The 27,887-nt window shown below is 40.8% G+C and overlaps 1 protein-coding gene across 1 annotated transcript in view; it reads left to right on the top strand.

The window, feature by feature from the left end:
- The window catches only part of gpc3 (glypican 3), a 413,930-nt gene extending 386,172 nt beyond the window's left edge, over nt 1–27,758 (top strand). The window contains exon 8 of the mRNA XM_055888482.1: nt 23,516–27,758. Within this exon, the coding sequence (XP_055744457.1) occupies nt 23,516–23,700 (185 nt within the window). The 3' untranslated portion in view covers nt 23,701–27,758. The remainder of the gene's footprint in view (nt 1–23,515) is intronic.
- The last annotated feature ends 129 nt before the right edge of the window (nt 27,759–27,887 follow it).

Genomic DNA, 27,887 nt, shown 5'->3' with positions numbered 1-27,887 from the left:
TGACAGAGAAGAGGTTGTAGTATGGCTAACTAACTGTATGACAGAGAATAGGCTGTAGTATGGTTAACTAACTGTATGACAGAGAAGAGGTTGTTGTATGGCTAACTAACTGTATGACAGAGAAGAGGTTGTTGTATGGCTAACTAACTGTATGACAGAGAAGAGGTTGTAGTATGGCTAACTAACTATATGACAGAGAAGAGGTTGTAGTATGGCTAACTAACTGTTTGACAGAGAAGAGGTTGTAGTATGGCTAACTAACTGTATGACAGAGAAGAGTTTGAGGTATGGCTAACTAACTGTTTGACAGAGAATAGGTTGTAGTATGGCTAACTAACTGTATGACAGAGAATAGGCTGTAGTATGGCTAACTAACTGTATGACAGAGAAGAGGTTGTTGTTTGGCTAACTAACTGTATGACAGAGAAGAGGTTGTTGTATGGCTAACTAACTGTATGACAGAGAAGAGGTTGCAGTATGGCTAACTAACTGTATGACAGAGAAGAGGTTGCAGTATGGCTAACTAACTGTATGACAGAGAAGAGGTTGTAGTATGGCTAACTAACTGTATGACAAAGAAGAGTTTGAGGTATGGCTAACTAACTGTATGACAGAGAAGAGGCTGTAGTATGGCTAACTAACTGTATGACAGAGAAGAGTTTGAGGTATGGCTAACTAACTGTATGACAGAGAAGAGGTTGTAGTATTGCTAACTAACTGTATGACAGAGAAGAGGTTGTAGTATGGCTAACTAACTGTATGACAGAGAAGAGGTTGTAGTATGGCTAACTAACTGTATGACAGAGAAGAGGTCGTAGTATGGCTAACTAACTATAAGACAGAGAAGAGGCTGTAGTTTGGCTAACTAACTGTATGACAGAGAAGAGGTTGTAGTATGGCTAACTAACTGTATGACAGAGAAGAGGTTGTAGTATGGCTAACTAACTGTATGACAGAGAAGAGGTTGTAGTATGGCGAACTAACTGTATGACAGAGAAGAGGTTGTAGTATGGCGAACTAACTGTTTGACAGAGAAGAGGTTGTAGTTTGGCTAACTAACTGTATGACAGAGAAGAGGTTGTAGTAAGGCTAAATAACTGTATGACAGAGAAGAGGTTGTAGTATGGCTAACTAACTGTATGACAGAGAAGAGGTTGTAGTAAGGCTAAATAACTGTATGACAGAGAAGAGGTTGTAGTTTGGCTAACTAACTGTATGACAGAGAAGAGGTTGCAGTATGGCTAACTAACTGTATGACAGAGAAGAGGTTGTAGTATGGCTAACTAACTGTATGACAGAGAAGAGGTTGTAGTATGGCGAACTAACTGTATGACAGAGAAGAGGTTGTAGTATGGCGAACTAACTGTTTGACAGAGAAGAGGTTGTAGTTTGGCTAACTAACTGTATGACAGAGAAGAGGTTGTAGTAAGGCTAAATAACTGTATGACAGAGAAGTGGTTGTAGTATGGCTAACTAACTGTATGACAGAGAAGAGGTTTTATTATGGCTAACTAACTGTATGACAGAGAAGAGGTTGTAGTATGACTAACTAACTGTATGACAAAGAAGAGGTTGTAGTATGGCTGACTAACTGTATGACAGAGAATAGGCTGTAGTATGGTTAACTAACTGTATGACAGAGAAGAGGTTGTAGTATGGCGAACTAACTGTATGACAGAGAAGAGGTTGTAGTATGGCGAACTAACTGTTTGACAGAGAAGAGGTTGTAGTTTGGCTAACTAACTGCATGACAGAGAAGAGGTTGTTGTATGGCTAACTAACTGTATGACAGAGAATAGGTTGTTGAATGGCTAACTAACTGTATGACAGAGAAGAGGTTGTTGTATGGCTAACTAACTGTATGACAGAGAAGAGGTTGTAGTATGGCGAACTAACTGTTTGACAGAGAAGAGGTTGTAGTATGGCTAACTAACTGTATGACAGAGAAGAGGTTGTTGTATGGCTAACTAACTGTATGACAGAGAAGAGGTTGTAGTAAGGCTAAATAACTGTATGACAGAGAAGACGTTGTAGTATGGCTAACTAACTGTATGACAGAGAAGAGGTTGTAGTATGACTAACTAACTGTATGACAGAGAAGAGGTTGTAGTATGGCTAACTAACTGTATGACAGAGAATAGGCTGTAGTATGGTTAACTAACTGTATGACAGAGAAGAGGTTGTTGTATGGCTAACTAACTGTATGACAGAGAAGAGGTTGTTGTATGGCTAACTAACTGTATGACAGAGAAGAGGTTGTAGTATGGCTAACTAACTATATGACAGAGAAGAGGTTGTAGTATGGCTAACTAACTGTTTGACAGAGAAGAGGTTGTAGTATGGCTAACTAACTGTATGACAGAGAAGAGTTTGAGGTATGGCTAACTAACTGTTTGACAGAGAATAGGTTGTAGTATGGCTAACTAACTGTATGACAGAGAATAGGCTGTAGTATGGCTAACTAACTGTATGACAGAGAAGAGGTTGTTGTTTGGCTAACTAACTGTATGACAGAGAAGAGGTTGTTGTATGGCTAACTAACTGTATGACAGAGAAGAGGTTGCAGTATGGCTAACTAACTGTATGACAGAGAAGAGGTTGCAGTATGGCTAACTAACTGTATGACAGAGAAGAGGTTGTAGTATGGCTAACTAACTGTATGACAAAGAAGAGTTTGAGGTATGGCTAACTAACTGTATGACAGAGAAGAGGCTGTAGTATGGCTAACTAACTGTATGACAGAGAAGAGTTTGAGGTATGGCTAACTAACTGTATGACAGAGAAGAGGTTGTAGTATTGCTAACTAACTGTATGACAGAGAAGAGGTTGTAGTATGGCTAACTAACTGTATGACAGAGAAGAGGTTGTAGTATGGCTAACTAACTGTATGACAGAGAAGAGGTCGTAGTATGGCTAACTAACTATAAGACAGAGAAGAGGCTGTAGTTTGGCTAACTAACTGTATGACAGAGAAGAGGTTGTAGTATGGCTAACTAACTGTATGACAGAGAAGAGGTTGTAGTATGGCTAACTAACTGTATGACAGAGAAGAGGTTGTAGTATGGCGAACTAACTGTATGACAGAGAAGAGGTTGTAGTATGGCGAACTAACTGTTTGACAGAGAAGAGGTTGTAGTTTGGCTAACTAACTGTATGACAGAGAAGAGGTTGTAGTAAGGCTAAATAACTGTATGACAGAGAAGAGGTTGTAGTATGGCTAACTAACTGTATGACAGAGAAGAGGTTGTAGTAAGGCTAAATAACTGTATGACAGAGAAGAGGTTGTAGTTTGGCTAACTAACTGTATGACAGAGAAGAGGTTGCAGTATGGCTAACTAACTGTATGACAGAGAAGAGGTTGTAGTATGGCTAACTAACTGTATGACAGAGAAGAGGTTGTTGTTTGGCTAACTAACTATATGACAGAGAAGAGGTTGTTGTATGGCTAACTAACTGTATGACAGAGAAGAGTTTGAGGTATGGCTAACTAACTGTTTGACAGAGAAGAGGTTGTAGTATGGCTAACTAACTGTTTGACAGAGAAGAGGTTGTTGTATGGCTAACTAACTGTATGTCAGAGAAGAGGTTGTTGTTTGGCTAACTAACTATATGACAGAGAAGAGGTTGTTGTATGGCTAACTAACTGTATGACAGAGAAGAGTTTGAGGTATGGCTAACTAACTGTTTGACAGAGAAGAGGTTGTAGTATGGCTAACTAACTGTTTGACAGAGAAGAGGTTGTTGTATGGCTAACTAACTGTATGTCAGAGAAGAGGTTGTTGTATGGCTAACTAACTGTATGACAGAGAAGAGTTTGAGGTATGGCTAACTAACTGTATGACAGAGAAGAGGCTGTAGTATGGCGAACTAACTGTATGACAGAGAAGAGGTTGTTCTATGGCTAACTAACTGTATGACAGAGAAGAGGTTGTTGTATGGCTAACTAACTGTATGACAGAGAAGAGTTTGAGGTATGGCTAACTAACTGTATGACAGAGAAGAGGTTGTAGTATTGCTAACTAACTGTATGACAGAGAAGAGGTTGTAGTATGGCTAACTAACTGTATGACAGAGAAGAGGTTGTAGTATGGCTAACTAACTGTATGACAGAGAAGAGGTTGTAGTATGGCTAACTAACTGTATGACAGAGAAGAGGTCGTAGTATGGCTAACTAACTATAAGACAGAGAAGAGGCTGTAGTTTGGCTAACTAACTGTATGACAGAGAAGAGGTTGTAGTATGGCTAACTAACTGTATGACAGAGAAGAGGTTGTAGTATGGCGAACTAACTGTATGACAGAGAAGAGGTTGTAGTATGGCGAACTAACTGTTTGACAGAGAAGAGGTTGTAGTTTGGCTAACTAACTGTATGACAGAGAAGAGGTTGTAGTAAGGCTAAATAACTGTATGACAGAGAAGAGGTTGTAGTATGGCTAACTAACTGTATGACAGAGAAGAGGTTTTAGTATGGCTAACTAACTGTATGACAGAGAAGAGGTTGTAGTATGACTAACTAACTGTATGACAAAGAAGAGGTTGTAGTATGGCTGACTAACTGTATGACAGAGAATAGGCTGTAGTATGGTTAACTAACTGTATGACAGAGAAGAGGTTGTAGTATGGCGAACTAACTGTATGACAGAGAAGAGGTTGTAGTATGGCGAACTAACTGTTTGACAGAGAAGAGGTTGTAGTTTGGCTAACTAACTGCATGACAGAGAAGAGGTTGTTGTATGGCTAACTAACTGTTTGACAGAGAAGAGGTTGTAGTATGGCTAACTAACTGTATGACAGAGAAGAGGTTGTTGTATGGCTAACTAACTGTATGACAGAGAAGAGGTTGTAGTAAGGCTAAATAACTGTATGACAGAGAAGAGGTTGTAGTATGGCTAACTAACTGTATGACAGAGAAGAGGTTGTAGTATGGCTAACTAACTGTATGACAGAGAAGAGGTTGTAGTATGACTAACTAACTGTATGACAGAGAAGAGGTTGTAGTATGGCTAACTAACTGTATGACAGAGAATAGGCTGTAGTATGGTTAACTAACTGTATGACAGAGAAGAGGTTGTTGTATGGCTAACTAACTGTATGACAGAGAAGAGGTTGTTGTATGGCTAACTAACTGTATGACAGAGAAGAGGTTGTAGTATGGCTAACTAACTATATGACAGAGAAGAGGTTGTAGTATGGCTAACTAACTGTTTGACAGAGAAGAGGTTGTAGTATGGCTATCTAACTGTATGACAGAGAAGAGTTTGAGGTATGGCTAACTAACTGTTTGACAGAGAATAGGTTGTAGTATGGCTAACTAACTGTATGACAGAGAATAGGCTGTAGTATGGCTAACTAACTGTATGACAGAGAAGAGGTTGTTGTTTGGCTAACTAACTGTATGACAGAGAAGAGGTTGTTGTATGGCTAACTAACTGTATGACAGAGAAGAGGTTGCAGTATGGCTAACTAACTGTATGACAGAGAAGAGGTTGCAGTATGGCTAACTAACTGTATGACAGAGAAGAGGTTGTAGTATGGCTAACTAACTGTATGACAGAGAAGAGGTTGTTGTTTGGCTAACTAACTGTATGACAGAGAAGAGGTTGTAGTATGGCTAACTAACTGTATGACAGAGAAGAGGTTGTTGTTTGGCTAACTAACTATATGACAGAGAAGAGGTTGTTGTATGGCTAACTAACTGTATGACAGAGAAGAGTTTGAGGTATGGCTAACTAACTGTTTGACAGAGAAGAGGTTGTAGTATGGCTAACTAACTGTTTGACAGAGAAGAGGTTGTTGTATGGCTAACTAACTGTATGTCAGAGAAGAGGTTGTTGTTTGGCTAACTAACTATATGACAGAGAAGAGGTTGTTGTATGGCTAACTAACTGTATGACAGAGAAGAGTTTGAGGTATGGCTAACTAACTGTTTGACAGAGAAGAGGTTGTAGTATGGCTAACTAACTGTTTGACAGAGAAGAGGTTGTTGTATGGCTAACTAACTGTATGTCAGAGAAGGTTGTTGTATGGCTAACTAACTGTATGACAGAGAAGAGTTTGAGGTATGGCTAACTAACTGTATGACAGAGAAGAGGCTGTAGTATGGCGAACTAACTGTATGACAGAGAAGAGGTTGTTCTATGGCTAACTAACTGTATGACAGAGAAGAGGTTGTTGTATGGCTAACTAACTGTATGACAGAGAAGAGTTTGAGGTATGGCTAACTAACTGTATGACAGAGAAGAGGTTGTAGTATTGCTAACTAACTGTATGACAGAGAAGAGGTTGTAGTATGGCTAACTAACTGTATGACAGAGAAGAGGTTGTAGTATGGCTAACTAACTGTATGACAGAGAAGAGGTTGTAGTATGGCTAACTAACTGTATGACAGAGAAGAGGTCGTAGTATGGCTAACTAACTATAAGACAGAGAAGAGGCTGTAGTTTGGCTAACTAACTGTATGACAGAGAAGAGGTTGTAGTATGGCTAACTAACTGTATGACAGAGAAGAGGTTGTAGTATGGCGAACTAACTGTATGACAGAGAAGAGGTTGTAGTATGGCGAACTAACTGTTTGACAGAGAAGAGGTTGTAGTTTGGCTAACTAACTGTATGACAGAGAAGAGGTTGTAGTAAGGCTAAATAACTGTATGACAGAGAAGAGGTTGTAGTATGGCTAACTAACTGTATGACAGAGAAGAGGTTTTAGTATGGCTAACTAACTGTATGACAGAGAAGAGGTTGTAGTATGACTAACTAACTGTATGACAAAGAAGAGGTTGTAGTATGGCTGACTAACTGTATGACAGAGAATAGGCTGTAATATGGTTAACTAACTGTATGACAGAGAAGAGGTTGTAGTATGGCGAACTAACTGTATGACAGAGAAGAGGTTGTAGTATGGCGAACTAACTGTTTGACAGAGAAGAGGTTGTAGTTTGGCTAACTAACTGCATGACAGAGAAGAGGTTGTTGTATGGCTAACTAACTGTTTGACAGAGAAGAGGTTGTAGTATGGCTAACTAACTGTATGACAGAGAAGAGGTTGTTGTATGGCTAACTAACTGTATGACAGAGAAGAGGTTGTAGTAAGGCTAAATAACTGTATGACAGAGAAGAGGTTGTAGTATGGCTAACTAACTGTATGACAGAGAAGAGGTTGTAGTAAGGCTAAATAACTGTATGACAGAGAAGAGGTTGTAGTTTGGCTAACTAACTGTATGACAGAGAAAAGGTTGTAGTATGGCTAACTAACTGTATGACAGAGAAGAGGTTGTAGTATGACTAACTAACTGTATGACAGAGAAGAGGTTGTAGTATGGCTAACTAACTGTATGACAGAGAATAGGCTGTAGTATGGTTAACTAACTGTATGACAGAGAAGAGGTTGTTGTATGGCTAACTAACTGTATGACAGAGAAGAGGTTGTTGTATGGCTAACTAACTGTATGACAGAGAAGAGGTTGTAGTATGGCTAACTAACTATATGACAGAGAAGAGGTTGTAGTATGGCTAACTAACTGTTTGACAGAGAAGAGGTTGTAGTATGGCTAACTAACTGTATGACAGAGAAGAGTTTGAGGTATGGCTAACTAACTGTTTGACAGAGAATAGGTTGTAGTATGGCTAACTAACTGTATGACAGAGAATAGGCTGTAGTATGGCTAACTAACTGTATGACAGAGAAGAGGTTGTTGTTTGGCTAACTAACTGTATGACAGAGAAGAGGTTGTTGTATGGCTAACTAACTGTATGACAGAGAAGAGGTTGCAGTATGGCTAACTAACTGTATGACAGAGAAGAGGTTGCAGTATGGCTAACTAACTGTATGACAGAGAAGAGGTTGTAGTATGGCTAACTAACTGTATGACAGAGAAGAGGTTGTTGTTTGGCTAACTAACTATATGACAGAGAAGAGGTTGTTGTATGGCTAACTAACTGTATGACAGAGAAGAGTTTGAGGTATGGCTAACTAACTGTTTGACAGAGGAGAGGTTGTAGTATGGCTAACTAACTGTTTGACAGAGAAGAGGTTGTTGTATGGCTAACTAACTGTATGTCAGAGAAGAGGTTGTTGTATGGCTAACTAACTGTATGACAGAGAAGAGTTTGAGGTATGGCTAACTAACTGTATGACAGAGAAGAGGCTGTAGTATGGCTAACTAACTGTATGACAGAGAAGAGTTTGAGGTATGGCTAACTAACTGTATGACAGAGAAGAGGTTGTAGTATTGCTAACTAACTGTATGACAGAGAAGAGGTTGTAGTATGGCTAACTAACTGTATGACAGAGAAGAGGTTGTAGTATGGCTAACTAACTGTATGACAGAGAAGAGGTCGTAGTATGGCTAACTAACTATAAGACAGAGAAGAGGCTGTAGTTTGGCTAACTAACTGTATGACAGAGAAGAGGTTGTAGTAAGGCTAAATAACTGTATGACAGAGAAGAGGTTGTAGTATGGCTAACTAACTGTATGACAGAGAAGAGGTTGTAGTAAGGCTAAATAACTGTATGACAGAGAAGAGGTTGTAGTTTGGCTAACTAACTGTATGACAGAGAAGAGGTTGCAGTATGGCTAACTAACTGTATGACAGAGAAGAGGTTGTAGTATGGCTAACTAACTGTATGACAGAGAAGAGGTTGTTGTTTGGCTAACTAACTATATGACAGAGAAGAGGTTGTTGTATGGCTAACTAACTGTATGACAGAGAAGAGTTTGAGGTATGGCTAACTAACTGTTTGACAGAGAAGAGGTTGTAGTAGGGCTAACTAACTGTTTGACAGAGAAGAGGTTGTTGTATGGCTAACTAACTGTATGTCAGAGAAGAGGTTGTTGTATGGCTAACTAACTGTATGACAGAGAAGAGTTTGAGGTATGGCTAACTAACTGTATGACAGAGAAGAGGCTGTAGTATGGCGAACTAACTGTATGACAGAGAAGAGGTTGTTCTATGGCTAACTAACTGTATGACAGAGAAGAGGTTGTTGTATGGCTAACTAACTGTATGACAGAGAAGAGTTTGAGGTATGGCTAACTAACTGTATGACAGAGAAGAGGTTGTAGTATTGCTAACTAACTGTATGACAGAGAAGAGGTTGTAGTATGGCTAACTAACTGTATGACAGAGAAGAGGTTGTAGTATGGCTAACTAACTGTATGACAGAGAAGAGGTTGTAGTATGGCTAACTAACTGTATGACAGAGAAGAGGTCGTAGTATGGCTAACTAACTATAAGACAGAGAAGAGGCTGTAGTTTGGCTAACTAACTGTATGACAGAGAAGAGGTTGTAGTATGGCTAACTAACTGTATGACAGAGAAGAGGTTGTAGTATGGCGAACTAACTGTATGACAGAGAAGAGGTTGTAGTATGGCGAACTAACTGTTTGACAGAGAAGAGGTTGTAGTTTGGCTAACTAACTGTATGACAGAGAAGAGGTTGTAGTAAGGCTAAATAACTGTATGACAGAGAAGAGGTTGTAGTATGGCTAACTAACTGTATGACAGAGAAGAGGTTTTAGTATGGCTAACTAACTGTATGACAGAGAAGAGGTTGTAGTATGACTAACTAACTGTATGACAAAGAAGAGGTTGTAGTATGGCTGACTAACTGTATGACAGAGAATAGGCTGTAGTATGGTTAACTAACTGTACGACAGAGAAGAGGTTGTTGTATGGCTAACTAACTGTATGACAGAGAAGAGGTTGTTGTATGGCTAACTAACTGTATGACAGAGAAGAGGTTGTAGTATGGCGAACTAACTGTTTGACAGAGAAGAGGTTGTAGTTTGGCTAACTAACTGCATGACAGAGAAGAGGTTGTTGTATGGCTAACTAACTGTATGACAGAGAATAGGTTGTTGTATGGCTAACTAACTGTATGACAGAGAAGAGGTTGTTGTATGGCTAACTAACTGTATGACAGAGAAGAGGTTGTAGTATGGCGAACTAACTGTTTGACAGAGAAGAGGTTGTAGTATGGCTAACTAACTGTATGACAGAGAAGAGGTTGTTGTATGGCTAACTAACTGTATGACAGAGAAGAGGTTGTAGTAAGGCTAAATAACTGTATGACAGAGAAGAGGTTGTAGTATGGCTAACTAACTGTATGACAGAGAAGAGGTTGTAGTAAGGCTAAATAACTGTATGACAGAGAAGAGGTTGTAGTATGGCTAACTAACTGTATGACAGAGAAGAGGTTGTAGTATGGCTAACTAACTGTATGACAGAGAAGAGGTTGTAGTATGGCTAACTAACTGTATGACAGAGAATAGGCTGTAGTATGGTTAACTAACTGTATGACAGAGAAGAGGTTGTTGTATGGCTAACTAACTGTATGACAGAGAAGAGGTTGTTGTATGGCTAACTAACTGTATGACAGAGAAGAGGTTGTAGTATGGCTAACTAACTATATGACAGAGAAGAGGTTGTAGTATGGCTAACTAACTGTTTGACAGAGAAGAGGTTGTAGTATGGCTAACTAACTGTATGACAGAGAAGAGTTTGAGGTATGGCTAACTAACTGTTTGACAGAGAATAGGTTGTAGTATGGCTAACTAACTGTATGACAGAGAATAGGCTGTAGTATGGCTAACTAACTGTATGACAGAGAAGAGGTTGTTGTTTGGCTAACTAACTGTATGACAGAGAAGAGGTTGTTGTATGGCTAACTAACTGTATGACAGAGAAGAGGTTGTAGTATGGCTAATTAACTGTATGACAGAGAAGAGGTTGTTGTATGGCTAACTAACTGTATGACAGAGAAGAGGTTGTAGTATGGCTAACTAACTGTATGACAGAGAAGAGGTTGTTGTATGGCTAACTAACTGTATGACAGAGAAGAGGTTGTTGTATGGCTAACTAACTGTATGACAGAGAAGAGGTTGCAGTATGGCTAACTAACTGTATGACAGAGAAGAGGTTGTAGTATGGCTAACTAACTGTATGACAGAGAAGAGGTTGTTGTTTGGCTAACTAACTATATGACAGAGAAGAGTTTGTTGTATGGCTAACTAACTGTATGACAGAGAAGAGTTTGAGGTATGGCTAACTAACTGTTTGACAGAGAAGAGGTTGTAGTATGGCTAACTAACTGTTTGACAGAGAAGAGGTTGTTGTATGGCTAACTAACTGTATGTCAGAGAAGAGGTTGTTGTATGGCTAACTAACTGTATGACAGAGAAGAGTTTGAGGTATGGCTAACTAACTGTATGACAGAGAAGAGGCTGTAGTATGGCTAACTAACTGTATGACAGAGAAGAGTTTGAGGTATGGCTAACTAACTGTATGACAGAGAAAAGGTTGTAGTATTGCTAACTAACTGTATGACAGAGAAGAGGTTGTAGTATGGCTAACTAACTGTATGACAGAGAAGAGGTTGTAGTATGGCTAACTAACTGTATGACAGAGAAGAGGTCGTAGTATGGCTAACTAACTATAAGACAGAGAAGAGGCTGTAGTATGGCTAACTAACTGTTTGACAGAGAAGAGGTTGTAGTATGGCTAACTAACTGTATGACAGAGAAGAGGTTGTAGTATGGCTAACTAACTGTATGACAGAGAAGAGGTCGTAGTATGGCTAACTAACTGTATGACAGAGAAGAGGTTGTAGTATGGCTAACTAACTGTATGACAGAGAAGAGGTTGTAGTATGGCTAACTAACTGTATGACAGAGAAGAGGTTGTAGTATGGCGAACTAACTGTATGACAGAGAAGAGGTTGTAGTATGGCGAACTAACTGTTTGACAGAGAAGAGGTTGTAGTTTGGCTAACTAACTGTATGACAGAGAAGAGGTTGTAGTAAGGCTAAATAACTGTATGACAGAGAAGAGGTTGTAGTATGGCTAACTAACTGTATGACAAAGAAGAGGTTGTAGTTTGGCTAACTAACTGTATGACAGAGAAGAGGTTGTAGTAAGGCTAAATAACTGTATGACAGAGAAGAGGTTGTAGTATGGCTAACTAACTGTATGACAGAGAAGAGGTTTTAGTATGGCTAACTAACTGTATGACAGAGAAGAGGTTGTAGTATGACTAACTAACTGTATGACAAAGAAGAGGTTGTAGTATGGCTGACTAACTGTATGACAGAGAATAGGCTGTAGTATGGTTAACTAACTGTATGACAGAGAAGAGGTTGTAGTATGGCTAACTAACTGTATGACAGAGAAGAGGTTGTAGTATGGCTAACTAACTGTATGACAGAGAAGAGTTTGAGGTATGGCTAACTAACTGTTTGACAGAGAATAGGTTGTAGTATGGCTAACTAACTGTATGACAGAGAATAGGCTGTAGTATGGCTAACTAACTGTATGACAGAGAAGAGGTTGTTGTTTGGCTAACTAACTGTATGACAGAGAAGAGGTTGTTGTATGGCTAACTAACTGTATGACAGAGAAGAGGTTGTAGTATGGCTAATTAACTGTATGACAGAGAAGAGGTTGTTGTATGGCTAACTAACTGTATGACAGAGAAGAGGTTGTAGTATGGCTAACTAACTGTATGACAGAGAAGAGGTTGTTGTATGGCTAACTAACTGTATGACAGAGAAGAGGTTGTTGTATGGCTAACTAACTGTATGACAGAGAAGAGGTTGCAGTATGGCTAACTAACTGTATGACAGAGAAGAGGTTGTAGTATGGCTAACTAACTGTATGACAGAGAAGAGGTTGTTGTTTGGCTAACTAACTATATGACAGAGAAGAGTTTGTTGTATGGCTAACTAACTGTATGACAGAGAAGAGTTTGAGGTATGGCTAACTAACTGTTTGACAGAGAAGAGGTTGTAGTATGGCTAACTAACTGTTTGACAGAGAAGAGGTTGTTGTATGGCTAACTAACTGTATGTCAGAGAAGAGGTTGTTGTATGGCTAACTAACTGTATGACAGAGAAGAGTTTGAGGTATGGCTAACTAACTGTATGACAGAGAAGAGGCTGTAGTATGGCTAACTAACTGTATGACAGAGAAGAGTTTGAGGTATGGCTAACTAACTGTATGACAGAGAAGAGGTTGTAGTATTGCTAACTAACTGTATGACAGAGAAGAGGTTGTAGTATGGCTAACTAACTGTATGACAGAGAAGAGGTTGTAGTATGGCTAACTAACTGTATGACAGAGAAGAGGTCGTAGTATGGCTAACTAACTATAAGACAGAGAAGAGGCTGTAGTATGGCTAACTAACTGTTTGACAGAGAAGAGGTTGTAGTATGGCTAACTAACTGTATGACAGAGAAGAGGTTGTAGTATTGCTAACTAACTGTATGACAGAGAAGAGGTTGTAGTATGGCTAACTAACTATAAGACAGAGAAGAGGCTGTAGTTTGGCTAACTAACTGTATGACAGAGAAGAGGTTGTAGTTTGGCTAACTAACTGTATGACAGAGAAGAGGTTGTAGTAAGGCTAAATAACTGTATGACAGAGAAGAGGTTGTAGTATGGCTAACTAACTGTATGACAGAGAAGAGGTTTTAGTATGGCTAACTAACTGTATGACAGAGAAGAGGTTGTAGTATGACTAACTAACTGTATGACAAAGAAGAGGTTGTAGTATGGCTGACTAACTGTATGACAGAGAATAGGCTGTAGTATGGTTAACTAACTGTATGACAGAGAAGAGGTTGTAGTATGGCTAACTAACTGTATGACAGAGAAGAGGTTGTAGTATGGCTAACTAACTGTATGACAGAGAAGAGGTTGTAGTATGGCTAACTAACTGTATGACAGAGAAGAGGTCGTAGTATGGCTAACTAACTGTATGACAGAGAAGAGGTTGTAGTATGGCTAACTAACTATATGACAGAGAAGAGGTTGTAGTATGGCTAACTAACTGTATGACAGAGAAGAGGTTGTAGTATGGCTAACTAACTGTATGACAGAGAAGAGGCTGTAGTATGGCTAACTAACTGTATGACAGAGAAGAGGTTGTAGTTTGGCTAACTAACTGTATGACAGAGAAGAGGTTGTAGTTTGGCTCTGTTGAATGCCACACATACCACAGAGACACACTCTTTTGCGTACACACACGCACACACGCACGCACCCACTCTCGCACGCACGCACGCACACACACACGCACACACACACGCACACACACACACACACACACAGTCACACTCACACACACACACGCACACACACACGCACACACACACGCACACACACACGCACACACACACACACACACACACACACACACACAGTCACACGCACACACACACGCACACACACACGCACACACACACGCACACACACACACACACACACACACACACACAGTCACACGCACACACACACGCACACACACACGCACACACACACGCACACACACACACACACACACACACAAGCACACATACGCTGAAACCACTGCTTGATTTTTCAGGCATACAAGCAGGCTCCCTCAAACCACAATTTCTAGATGTGATCTTTCCATCCAATAAACGTTGATTTGATTTGTCTTTTCTCCCTCTAATGGCCAGCTATAAAGGGGGGCTTAAAATAAGAATAATTAGAAAGGCTTTGTGTTTCTCTGGGTTAACTTATGTGAGTGAGATATAGTGCATTTTCATTGAGCCCCATCCTGGGCCTGCCATAACCAATCAATGGGTGGACTGTTGACCTTCCGTCTGAGTTGTAACTGGAGCTTGTAGGGCTGCGATAAAGCTACCAGGCTAGGTAGGCATGGTGGCGTCCCTCTGGGAGTGATACTCCTAAAAGGGATCTGTCTGTGTGGGTCGAATGGGAAACAGGAGGCTGCCTCTTCTCTACTGTGAGGCAAAAAGGTCCACATTGGTCACATTAATCACCACAGGGGTTATTGCTCTATTTATAGCCAGGCCTATCTATCTATATGCCTAATAATGTCTCTCTCTGCTTGTCAGTCCCCATCCCCTCCCTCACTCCCCCTCCCTCCCTCTTTCTTTCTCTCTCTCTCTCTCTCTCTCTCTCTCTCTCTCTCTCTCTCTCTCTCTCTCTCTCTCTCTCTCTCGCTCTCCATCTCCATTTCCCTCCCCCTCCCTCTCTCCCTCAAAGTTTCTGGAGAGAGTAAAAGACCCAGGTCTATCTCCTCTGTCTCTTGTTGCCTTTTGTGTGTGTGTGAGAGAGAGTGAGAAACACACAAACACACACACACACACACACACACACACACACACACACACACACACACACACACACACACACACACACACACACACACACACACACACACACACACACACACACACACACACACACACAGGTGTTCATCACTAATTATAACAGGATATTATTAGTCCCGGCTAGTCTCTGTAAAATAAGTGCAGGGGATCTGCAGTGTCCAGAGCCAGTTGGGTTTTTCAGAGCCTGCCGAACAAGGCCTGCCTGTGGTGCCGTTCATGTACAAGTGTTTAAACTATCGAGAGAGACTGTTTTTTTAATGGATTTGTCCCTTGTGTATTTCAGGGCTTTTTTTTCACTGTCTGAGATTTTTTTACTCAAGCCAGCCTTGTACAGCCAATGTTCTTACTAGTTACTACACGTGTGCGTGCACACACACACACACACACACACACACACACACACACACACACACACACACACACACACACACACACATACACACACACATACACACTCCTCACTAACTCATCCATTCACACATAGCTACACACCCCTCCCCTCATCCAGAGTGTATATAAAAGCTGTATTGAATTGCACCTTGGCCAGCAATGACTAATCGTCCTTTTGGAGCCTAGAAGAATGTCTACTGCCTATGTCAGAGGATAGAGGAGAACGAAGTGAATTGTCCTCTGGCCTCCATTCAACTGCTGTCGTAATTGCAAAGAAATTCAGAGGAGGTTTTCAGCAGCAGCAGCGTTGGAGATTTATTTATTTACCTCCCTCTTCCTCTGGTTGAGATGGTGCCTGGCCTGGCTGGGCTGGCTGCGCTGGCTACTGGTTGAGATGGTGCCTGGCCTGGCTGGCCTGGCTGCGCTGGCTGCTGGTTGAGATGGTGCCTGGCTGGGCTGGCTGCGCTGGCTGCTGGTTGAGATGGTGCATGGCCTGGCTGGCCTGGCTGCGCTGGCTGCTGGTTGAGATGGTGCCTGGGCTGGCTGCTGGTTGAGATGGTGCCTGCGCTGGCTGCTGGTTGAGATGGTGCCTGGCCTGGCTGGGCTGGCTGCGCTGGCTGCTGGTTGAGATGGTGCCTGGGCTGGCTGGGCTGGCTTCTGGTTGAGATGGTGCTTGGCTGGGCTGGCTGCTGGTTGAGATGGTGCCTGGCCTGGCTGGCCTGGCTGCGCTGGCTGCTGGTTGAGATGTGCCTGTCCTGGCTGCGCTGGCTGCTGGTTGAGATGTGCCTGTCCTGGCTGCGCTGGCTGCTGGTTGAGATGGTGCCTGGCCTGGCTGGGCTGGCTGCTGGTTGAGATGTGCCTGTCCTGGCTGCGCTGGCTGCTGGTTGAGATGGTGCCTGGCCTGGCTGCGCTGGCTGCTGGTTGAGATGTGCCTGTCCTGGCTGCGCTGGCTGCTGGTTGAGATGGTGCCTGGCCTGGCTGCGCTGGCTGCTGGTTGAGATGGTGCCTGGCCTGACTGGGCTGGCTGGGCTGGCTGCGTTGGGCTTATGGGCATCACGGACCCCTGAGACAGTTGGAGCCTCTCTCTCTCTTCCTGAGAGGATCCCAGCTCTCACTCACTCCAGCCAAGTATTAATAAAAGCCCTGCCTGCTGCTCTGATCACAGCCACTTCCTCCCTGTGGATCAGCTACAGGAACCGTCTCTCTGACCTGGGGGCAAAATGAACCACAGATCATATGTGTCAACTAATTCAATTTGTTGCTATCAGTTATTTTAGGTGCTCGGATCGGCAGCATGTGTGCATGTGTGTTATGTGTACTGTATGTATGTGTGATTGTGTGTACTGTATGTATGTGTGTTATGTGTACTGTATGTATGTGTGATATTGTGTACTGTATGTATGTGTGATTGTGTGTACTGTATGTATGTGTTATTGTGTGTACTGTATGTATGTGTGATTGTGTGTACTGTATGTATGTCTGATTGTGTGTACTGTATGTATGTGTGATTGTGTGTACTGTATGTATGTGTTATTGTGTGTACTGTATGTATGTGTGTTATGTGTACTGTATGTATGTGTGATTGTGTGTACTGTATGTATGTGTGTTATGTGTACTGTATGTATGTGTGATTGTGTGTACTGTATGTATGTGTGATTGTGTGTACTGTATGTATGTGTGATTGTGTGTACTGTATGTATGTGTGATTGTGTGTACTGTATGTATGTGTTATTGTGTGTACTGTATGTATGTGTGATTGTGTGTACTGTATGTATGTGTGATTGTGTGTACTGTATGTATGTGTGATTGTGTGTACTGTATGTATGTGTTATTGTGTGTACTGTATGTATGTGTGATTGTGTGTACTGTATGTATGTGTGATTGTGTGTACTGTATGTATGTGTGATTGTGTGTACTGTATGTATGTGTGATTGTGTGTACTGTATGTATGTGTGATTGTGTGTACTGTATGTATGTGTTATTGTGTGTACTGTATGTATGTGTGATTGTGTGTACTGTATGTATGTGTGATTGTGTGTACTGTATGTATGTGTGATTGTGTGTACTGTATTTATGTGTGATTGTGTGTACTGTATGTATGTGTGATATTGTGTACCTGTATGTATGTGTGATTGTGTGTACTGTATGTATGTGTGATTGTGTGTACTGTATGTATGTGTGATTGTGTGTACTGTATGTATGTGTGATTGTGTGTACTGTATGTATGTGTAATTGTGTGTACTGTATGTATGTGTGATATTGTGTACTGTATGTATGTGTGATATTGTGTACTGTATGTATGTGTGATTGTGTGTACTGTATGTATGTGTGATTGTGTGTACTGTATGTATGTGTTATTGTGTGTACTGTATGTATGTGTGATTGTGTGTACTGTATGTATGTGTGATTGTGTGTAAGTGTTATGTATGTGTGATTGTGTGTACTGTATGTATGTGTGATTGTGTGTACTGTCTGTATGTGTGATTGTGTGTACTGTATGTATGTGTGATTGTGTGTGAGTGTATGCTCATGTGTGTTGCTCTGGGTCTATGACAATGAGAGGGAACTATGTGAGAAATTCGCTGCTGCTCGGGGGGTATTGTGTGTGTGGTTGTCTGTGTGTCTGGGAGCAGGAAAGGTGCTTCACAGCTGGCTTGACAGGACACAGATCCACACATAGCTGGCGTGACAGGAGACAGATCCACACATAGCTGGCGTGACAGGAGACAGATCCACACATAGCTGGCGTGTCTCACTATAGTAGCCCTTCATTACTGATATCCTATTGACCTTTTTCATAACTCACTCACCTTTCGTATTTCTGTCTCCATCATGGCTTTCTCCCAGACAAAGCACCACGGAATGAGTGTGGGAAGAGAGGGACAGGAAAGAGAGAGAGACAGGGTGAGAGAGAGAGGGGATGAGAGAGAGGGGGGGGGGGGAGAGAGAGAGAGAAGAGTGTTCTGCATCAGTAACTGCTGCTGAGGCTAAAGAACATTGTGTAAGAGATAGCAGCAGCGGGTGAGAATCTAGTCATTAAAGAACATTGTGTAAGAGATAGCAGCAGCGGGTGAGAATCTAGTCATTAAAGAACATTGTGTAAGAGATAGCAGCAGCGGGTGAGAATCTAGTCATTAAAGAACATTGTGTAAGAGATAGCAGCAGCGGGTGAGAATCTAGTCATTAAAGAACATTGTGTAAGAGATAGCAGCAGCGGGTGAGAATCTAGTCATTAAAGAACATTGTGTAAGAGATAGCAGCAGCGGGTGAGAATCTAGTCATTAAAGAACATTTTGCCACATTGCCTGTAGAAAGGTCAAGTTCATTGATGGCTACAGAAGCATTTGTCAGTGGTTAAGTCTGTACAACCAAGTCCTAACTCTGTGGTCCCAATAATTTTAGTGATGGCATTTGTTTGAACTGTAATCTTCAGAAAATGTAGCTCTGCAATATTGAAAATCCAATAACAAGGTGTGGAAACCAAAATCTGCGTATTTGAAAAGAAATACGCAATTATAGAATAAAAGTGTAAGGGTGCCAACATACACTATTTGGTCGCAACTGTATAATGATGGGTAGCATAGTAACCTGTTATAATAACCTGTTATAATAAGCTGTTATAACAACCTGTTATAATAACCTGTTTTAATAAACTGCTATAATAACCTGTTATAACAACCTGTTATAATAATCTGTTATAATAAGCTGTTATAATAAGCTGTTATAACAACATGTTATAATTTTTTATTTTTTATTTTATTTATTTTTTTACCGTTATTTTACCAGGTAAGTTGACTGAGAACACGTTCTCATTTGCAGCAACGACCTGGGGAATAGTTACAGGGGAGAGGAGGGGGATGAATGAGCCAATTGTAAACTGGGGATTATTAGGTGACCATGATGGTTTGAGGGCCAGATTGGGAATTTAGCCAGGACACCGGGGTTAACACCCCTACTCTTACGATAAGTGCCATGGGATCTTTAATGACCTCAGAGAGTCAGGACACCCGTTTAACGTCCCATCCGAAAGACGGCACCCTACACAGGGCAGTGTCCCCAATCACTGCCCTGGGGCATTGGGATATTTTTTAGACCAGAGGAAAGAGTGCCTCCTACTGGCCCTCCAACACCACTTCCAGCAGCATCTGGTCTCCCATCCAGGGCCTGACCAGGACCAACCCTGCTTAGCTTCAGAAGCAAGCCAGTAGTGGTATGCAGGGTGGTATGCTGCTGGCGTAATAACCTGTTTTAATAAACTGCTATAATAACCTGTTATAATAACATGTTATAATAAACTGTTATAATAAGATAGTATAATAATCTGTTGAAATAAGATGGTATAATAAGCTGTTATAATAAGATGTTATCATATCCTGTTATAATAGGCAGTTATAATAGCATGTTATAATAACCTGTTATAATAAGCAGCTATAATAAGCTGCTATAGTAACCTGTTATATTAAGCTGTTATAATAAGCTGTTATAATAACCTGTTATAACACGCTGTTGTAATAAGCTGGTATAATAACCTGTTATCATAACCTGTTATAACCTGTCAACTGTTATAACAGGTTATCATAACAGGTTATTATAGCAGCTTATTATAACAGCTTATTATACCAGCTTATTATAAAGGTTTATTATTACAGATTATAATAATCTGCTATAATAAACTGGTATTATAACAGGTTATTATAACAGATTATTATAACAGGTTATTATAACAGGATATTATAACAGGTTACTATTTATTAATTAACCTGTTATAATAAGCTGTTATAAAACCAGGTGTAATAACCTGTTATAATAAGAAGTTATAGTAACCTGTTATATTAAGCTGTTATAATAAGCTGTTATAATATCCTGTTATAATAAACTGTTATAATAAGCTGGTATAATAACCTGTTATCATAAGCTGTTATAATAAGATGTTATAGTAACATGTTATAATATCATGTTATAATAAGCTGTTATAATAACTTGTTATAATAAGCTTTTATAATAACCTGGTATTATATAATTGTATTCTAACATATTATTATAAACTGTTATATTAACCTGTTATAATAAACTGTTATGATAAACTGGTATAGTCCATCCTCCCTGAAATGTGAACAAACGGAAACATATGGATTGTGGATGGTGATGTTTGCATTGGTATGGAATGAGAGGATTTTAATATACAGCTTTTAGCCTACCATGTATTTGACATGAGTTTGTTATGAATAATTTAAGATCTTAATGGAAAATCCTTCTCATTCCCATAGGTTTAAGTTTGAACTTTAAAGCTAATATCCAGTGAAAAGGAGCTATTATTTTGACCTATTACAAATGTCGATCTAATATACTGTCCACACCAGTATATGGCCTATGTGTGCAGGGCAAGTTGTGTTTTCTGTTCATCCAATGTAATGTTGTTTTTACAGCTGCATAAGGCATCACGTGAAGGATGGACATACCACATGGGTTATTAAACATCATACCACATGGGTTATTGAACATCATACCACATGGGTTATTGAACATCATACCACATTGGTTATTGAACATCATACCACATGGGTTATTGAACATCATACCACATGGGTTATTGAACATCATACCACATGGGTTATTGAACATCATACCACATGGGTTATTGAACATCATACCACATGGGTTATTGAACATCATACCACATGGGTTATTGAACATCATACCACATGGGTTATTGAACATCATACCACATGGGTTATTGAACATCATACCACATGGTTTATTAAACATCATACTACATGGGTTATTCAACATCATGGGTTAGTCAACGTCATACAACATGGGTTATTCAACATCATGGGTTAGTCACTGTCATACAACATGGGTTATTCAACATCATGGGTTAGTCACTGTCATACATCATGGGTTATTCAACAACATGGGTTAGTCAATGTCATACATCATGGGTTATTCAACATCATGGGTTAGTCACTGTCATACATCATGGGTTATTCAACATCATGGGTTAGTCAACATCATACCAAATGGGTTATTCAACAACATGGGTTATTCAACATCATGGGTTAGTCAACGTCATGGGTTAGTCAACATCATAGGTTAGTCAACGTCATACAACATGGGTTATTCAACATCATGGGTTAGTCACTGTCATACATCATGGGTTATTCAACAACATGGGTTATTCAACATCATGGGTTAGTCAACGTCATGGGTAGTCAACATCATAGGTTAGTCAACGTCATACAACATGGGTTATTCAACATCATGGGTTAGTCACTGTCATACATCATGGGTTATTCAACATCATGGGTTAGTCACTGTCATACAACATGGGTTATTCAACAACATGGGTTAGTCAACATCATACCAAATGGGTTATTAAACATCATGGGTTATTCAACATCATAGGTTAGTCAACGTCATACAACATGGGTTATTCAACATCATGGGTTATTCAACATCATGGGTTAGTCAACAACATGGGTTAGTCAACATCATATAACATGGGTTATTAAACATCATGGGTTATTCAACATCATGGGTTAGTCAACGTCATACATCATGGGTTATTCAACATCATGGGTTATTAAACATCATGGGTTATTCAACATCATGGGTTAGTCAACGTCATACATCATGGGTTATTCAACATCATGGGTTAGTCAACGTCATACATCATGGGTTATTCAACATCATGGGTTATTCAACATCATACAACATGGGTTATTCAACATCATGGGTTATTCAACATCATGGGTTAGTCAACGTAATGGGTTAGTCAATGTCATACAACATGGGTTATTCAACATCATGGGTTATTCAACATCATGGGTTAGTCAACGTCATACATCATGGGTTATTCAACATCATGGGTTATTCAACATCATGGGTTAGTCAACATCATATAACATGGGTTATTCAACATCATGGGTTATTCAACATCATGGGTTAGTCAACATCATATAACATGGGTTATTCAACATCATGGGTTATTCAACATCATGGGTAAGTCAACGTCATACATCATGGGTTATTCAACAACATGGGTTAGGCAATGTCATACAACATGGGTTATTCAACATCATGGGTTATTCAACATCATGGGTTAGTCAATGTCATACATCATGGGTTATTCAACATCATGGGTTAGTCAACGTCATACATCATGGGTTATTCAACATCATGGGTTATTCAACATCATGGGTTAGTCAATGTCATACAACATGGGTTATTCAACATCATGGGTTATTCAACATCATGGGTTAGTCAATGTCATACAACATGGGTTATTCAACATCATGGGTTAGTCAACGTCATACATCATGGGTTATTCAACATCATGGGTTATTCAACATCATGGGTTAGTCAATGTCATACAACATGGGTTATTCAACATCATGGGTTATTCAACATCATGGGTTAGTCAATGTCATACAACATGGGTTATTCAACATCATGGGTTATTCAACATCATGGGTTATTCAACATCATACAACATGGGTTATTCAACATCATGGGTTATTCAACATCATGGATTATTCAAGATTATACCACATAGGTTATTCAACATCATACAACATGGGTTATTCAACATGACTGACAATGTTTGTTCTAATCATTTCTGTACACTTTTTCCTATGTCTCTAATAATTCTCGTTCTTCTCCCACCCCTCTCTGGTCTCCTGGCTTGTCTGTCTGTCTCCTGGTCTGTCTGTCTGTCTGTCTGTCTGTCTGTCTGTCTGTCTGTCTGTCTCCTGGTCTGTCTGTCTGTCTGTCTCCTGGTCTGTCTGTCTGTCTACTGATCTGTCTGTTTGTCTCCTGGTCTGTCTGTCTGTCTGTCTACTGATCTGTCTGTTTGTCTCCTTGTCTGTCTGTCTCCTGATGTGTCTGTTTGTCTCCTTGTCTGTCTCCTGGTCTGTCTGTTTGTCTCCTTGTCTGTCTGTCTGTCTCCTGGTCTATCTCTGTCTTAGATCTGGCAGATAACCTGGCTATGGATGACTTCACGTTCCATGACCATTTGCTGACCCCTCAGCTCACTTCCGACAGGGCGGGAGGGCCGTCTTCGTCTGCTGCTGTCCTGGTTCTGAGTCACCTGGATGGGGCTCTCCCTCTGACCCTCTTCCTTCTCCTCCTGCTGCTGCTTGGACACCAGTGACCAGTAATCAGTGATCCATCCCTGCTTCTCACCCACAGCTTTCAGAAGAAGAAGAATTTATTACTCTATAAGAGACAGATATGTGTCTTCTGCTGTAACCAACCCCTCTAAAATATATATATATATATATATATATATATATATATATATATATATATATATATTATATATATAAGCCCTGGGGCTTACAGCAGACTGATTCTGAGATTTCACAAACATAGTCAGACATTGTTTTGACACTATTAAGATGGCATTACTACTGAGGCCTCCCATGCCTCCCACCTATCTCTCCTCTCTTTCCTCTCTCCCCTCTCTTCACCCCTCTATCCTCTCTCTCCACCCCTCTATCTATCTCCTCTCTCTCCTCTCTCCTCTCTCCTCGCTCTCTCTCTCCTCTCTCTTCTCTCTCTCTCTCCTCACTCTTCTCTCTCTCCTCTCGCTCCTCTCTCTCCTCTCGCTTCTCTCTCTTCTCTCCTCTGTCTCCTCTCTCTCTCCTCTCGCTCCTCTCTCTCCTCTCTCCTCTCTCTCCTCTCTCCTCGCTCCTCTCTCTCCTCGCTCTCCTCTCTCCTCTCTCTTCTCTCCTCTCTCTTCTCTCTCCTCTTTCTCTTCTCTCTTCTCTCTCTTCCCTCTCTTCTCTCTTCTCTCACTCTCTTCTCTCACTCTCTTCTCTCTCCTCGCTCTTCTCTCTCCTCGCCCTTCTCTCTCCTCGCTCTCCTCTCTCCTCGCTCTCATCTCTCTTCTCTCTTCTCTCTTCTCTCTCCTCTCTTCTCTCTCTGTCTCCTCTCTTTTCTCTCTCCTCGCTCCTCTCTCCTCGCTCTCCTCTCTCTTCTCTCTCCTCTCTTCTCTCTCTCTCCTCTCTCCTCTCTCTCCTCTCTCTTCTCTCTCCTCTCTCTTCTCTCTCCTCTATCTTCTCTCTCCTCTTTCCTCTCACCTCTTTCTTCACCCCTCTCTCCCCACCCCTCTATCTCTCTCTCCTCTCTCCTCTATCTCTCTCCTCTCTCTCATCTCTCCTCTCTCTATTCTCTCCTCTCTCCTCTCTCTCCTCTCTCTCCACAGCAGACTGATTCTGAGATTCCACAAATATAGCCAGACATTGTTTTGACAGTATTAAGATGGCATTACTACTGAGGCCTCCTGTGTACAGAACAGTTCAATGACTCGTCCAAAGCTGACATGGGACTTTATGTGTCAGCTCTTTGTGAATGAACTGTCCTCTCAATCTGTTTAAAACTCTGCTTGCTGAATAGAGACTCATGGATGTCCTTTGTCTTCGACTGCCAGGCCATCCAACTGTTCTAGATAAACCCAATGCACCATGTAAATAAGTGACTATGGCCTTTCCCTTCCCTCCCCTCTGGCCTCCTCTCATTCTGGTTAAGTGCTCCCATTACTCTTTCCTCATAGGGAATCCCCCCCCCAGTACAGCTAACCCATCTAGACTAAACCTGGTGTTGTGACAAAGTAACTGTCTGAGTCTCTGAGGCCCTTAGAGCTGAGACTCTCATCCCTAGAGGAGCTACAGGTGTTCTGTTCTTTCGGGTGAAGAGGACTCAGAACTCACAGAGTGGACAGACTCTCTCTGTCTCCACCCTTCTATCTCTCTCCTCTCTCCTCTCTCCTCTCTCCTCTCTCTCTCTCCTCTATCTCCACCACTTTCTCACTCTCTCCTCTCTCCGATCTCCTCTAACTCTCTCCTCTCTCTCTCCTCTGTCTCCACCACTCTCTCTCTGATCTCCTCTCTCCTATCTCCTCTCTCTCTCCTCTGTCTCAACCACTCTCTCTCTCTCCTCTAACTCCCTCCACTCTCTCCACCCCTGTATTTTTCTGTCCTCTCTCCTCTCTCTTCATCCATCTCTCATTTTACCTCTAACTCTCTTTCCTTTATCTGTCTCTCCTCTCTCTTCCCTCCTCTATCTCTCTCTCTGTCCTCTTTCTCTCACTCTCACTACATTGTGTCGCCCTGCAGGGAGAAGGCATTGAAAGCAGTTAGTTAGCTCTGACGCCCACTTCCTCCGTGGGCAGTAAAAGTATCCCTGGGATGTGTTGCGATTAGAGGACATTAAGGGGTTAAGGGGTTGTTGTGAACTCACAGGTCCCACAGGCCAAGTTGACACCCAACTGGGATGAATTTCAAAATGTGCTTTAAACATGCTGTTTGTCAGAGCAGGCGGTGTATTTACTTTGTCTGTCTGTCTGTCTGTCTGTCTGTCTGTCTCTCTCTTCCTGTCTGTCTGTCTCTCTCTTCCTGTCTCTCCCTCATTCTGTCTGTCTCCCCCTCTCCCTCTCTTCTTGATTGTGACCTGATGAAGACAAAATTATGCCTGGTAGATTTAAGGTTAGCTCCGAGAGTCAACCCCTCCAAGTCACTTGTCCCACTCTTGTCTCGGCTGATGCGCCACCATGGCAACTGTTTCCAGGAAGCATTGTATTGGATCAGATTGATTCGCCTGACTCAAGTGTTTGTCTCCTTTCAACCATTAGTGTTCGCTTCTATTACTGTTTGGAAACACCTTGTAGTGCTTTTTCAGTAGTAACCTTTCCCAAAAATTAAAAGGATAGTTCACCCCACAAGAGGTTAATTGTGGTCTTAGCTGTTGAAGAAAAATAACAAGTGTTTTCTGTCTGCTTGGTTAGCTGATCAGTAAAGCTAGTAACTCATAGGAGTATATACAGATGTAGGATCATCATTTGATCACTCTTTTGTTGCTGAGAATTTTCCTGCACGGCAGGAAATGAAAACTTGTAGTGTATTGAAGGTTTAAAAAGGCTTCTAACTGGCTCAAATTAAGATTCTACATCTGTATTCTCCTATCCTTGCCTGAAAACTGTACATAATGTTGTTTTTGTTGTCTGTATTTTTGATGCCATGATCAAGAATTATGTTTAATTGCAATGTTGATAGTTTTGAATGAAGATGAATGAACAACCCTGCCATCAACTGGTCAAGAATACCTCCTGATAGGAGGAGCCATCTCTTTTCTCTTCTGATTTGTGTCCCAAATGGCACCCTATTCCCTATATACAGATGTAGGATCTTATTTATTTGATCACTCTATTATTTGATCACTCTATTGTTGCTGAAAATGCAAACCTGTAGTGTATGAGTTTTTAAAAGGCTTCTAAAGTTTGTAATTTCCACTTTAAAAGGTCAGACTTGATTTGCCCTAACAAAACATATATCAACCCTTACAAAAAACATCCATTAATTATAATTCATGTACTAATTAACATTTCCTGTTGCTGCAGGATTATTTTCCTGCTGTATAAAACTGGCTCAAATTAAGATCGTACATCTATCTGTATTATCCTATCCTTGCCTGAAAACTGTACAGAATGTTGTTTTTTGTCTGTATTTTTGATGCCATCTTCAAGAAATATATTTAATTGCAATGTTGATAGTTTTGAATGAAGATGAATGAACAACCCTGCCATCAACTGGTCAATAATACGTCCTGATAGGAAGAGCATTCTCTTTTCTCTTCTGATCTGTGTCCCAAATGGCACCATATTCCCTATATACAGGTGTAGGATCTTAATTTTACTTAATTTCACTATTGTTGCTGAGAATTTTCCTGCACAGACGGAAATGCAAACTTGTAGTTTATTTGAGTTTTAAGCAGGCTTCTAAAGTGTGTAATTTCCACTTTGAAATTTCAGTCTTGATTTGCCCTAATGAACAATATATCAACCCCACAAAAATGTAAATTAATTCACATTTCCTGTTGCAAACTGACTTAAATTAAGATCCTACATCTGTAGTGCACTGCTTTTGACCAGAGCCCTATTGGCTTGGTCAAAAGTAGTGCACTACATAGGGAATAGGGTGCCATTTGGGATGCAAGCAAGCTGTACATTCCCAGCAGTATTTAGCATGGGGAAAGAGCAAGGAGGAATATGTGTAGAGACAATGTACAGTTTTGTTTTATCTTTAATTACATTCGAGTTCTCCACAACTTTTCGGAAGTTTGCTATTTTCAAACCTTCCCGATGCTTGGAAGGTATATATTAATTGTATGTACAATAATACAAGGCTGGTTCAAAACCAGGACTTACAAATATTTGTGTCTGCATTATTATTTAAAAACAAAATGGCTATTTTGTAACGCTCGTCGTTGGAATGAGGTGAGGACCAAAGCGCAGCGTGGTAAGTGTTCATCATTATATTTATTAAACATAGAACACTAAAC

Source organism: Salvelinus fontinalis, chromosome 29 (genome assembly GCF_029448725.1).
Source record: "Salvelinus fontinalis isolate EN_2023a chromosome 29, ASM2944872v1, whole genome shotgun sequence".
NCBI classification, from domain to species: Eukaryota; Metazoa; Chordata; class Actinopteri; order Salmoniformes; family Salmonidae; genus Salvelinus; species Salvelinus fontinalis.
The sequence above is the reverse complement of the archived record's forward strand: the minus strand, read 5'-3'. Positions and strand labels throughout refer to the sequence as shown.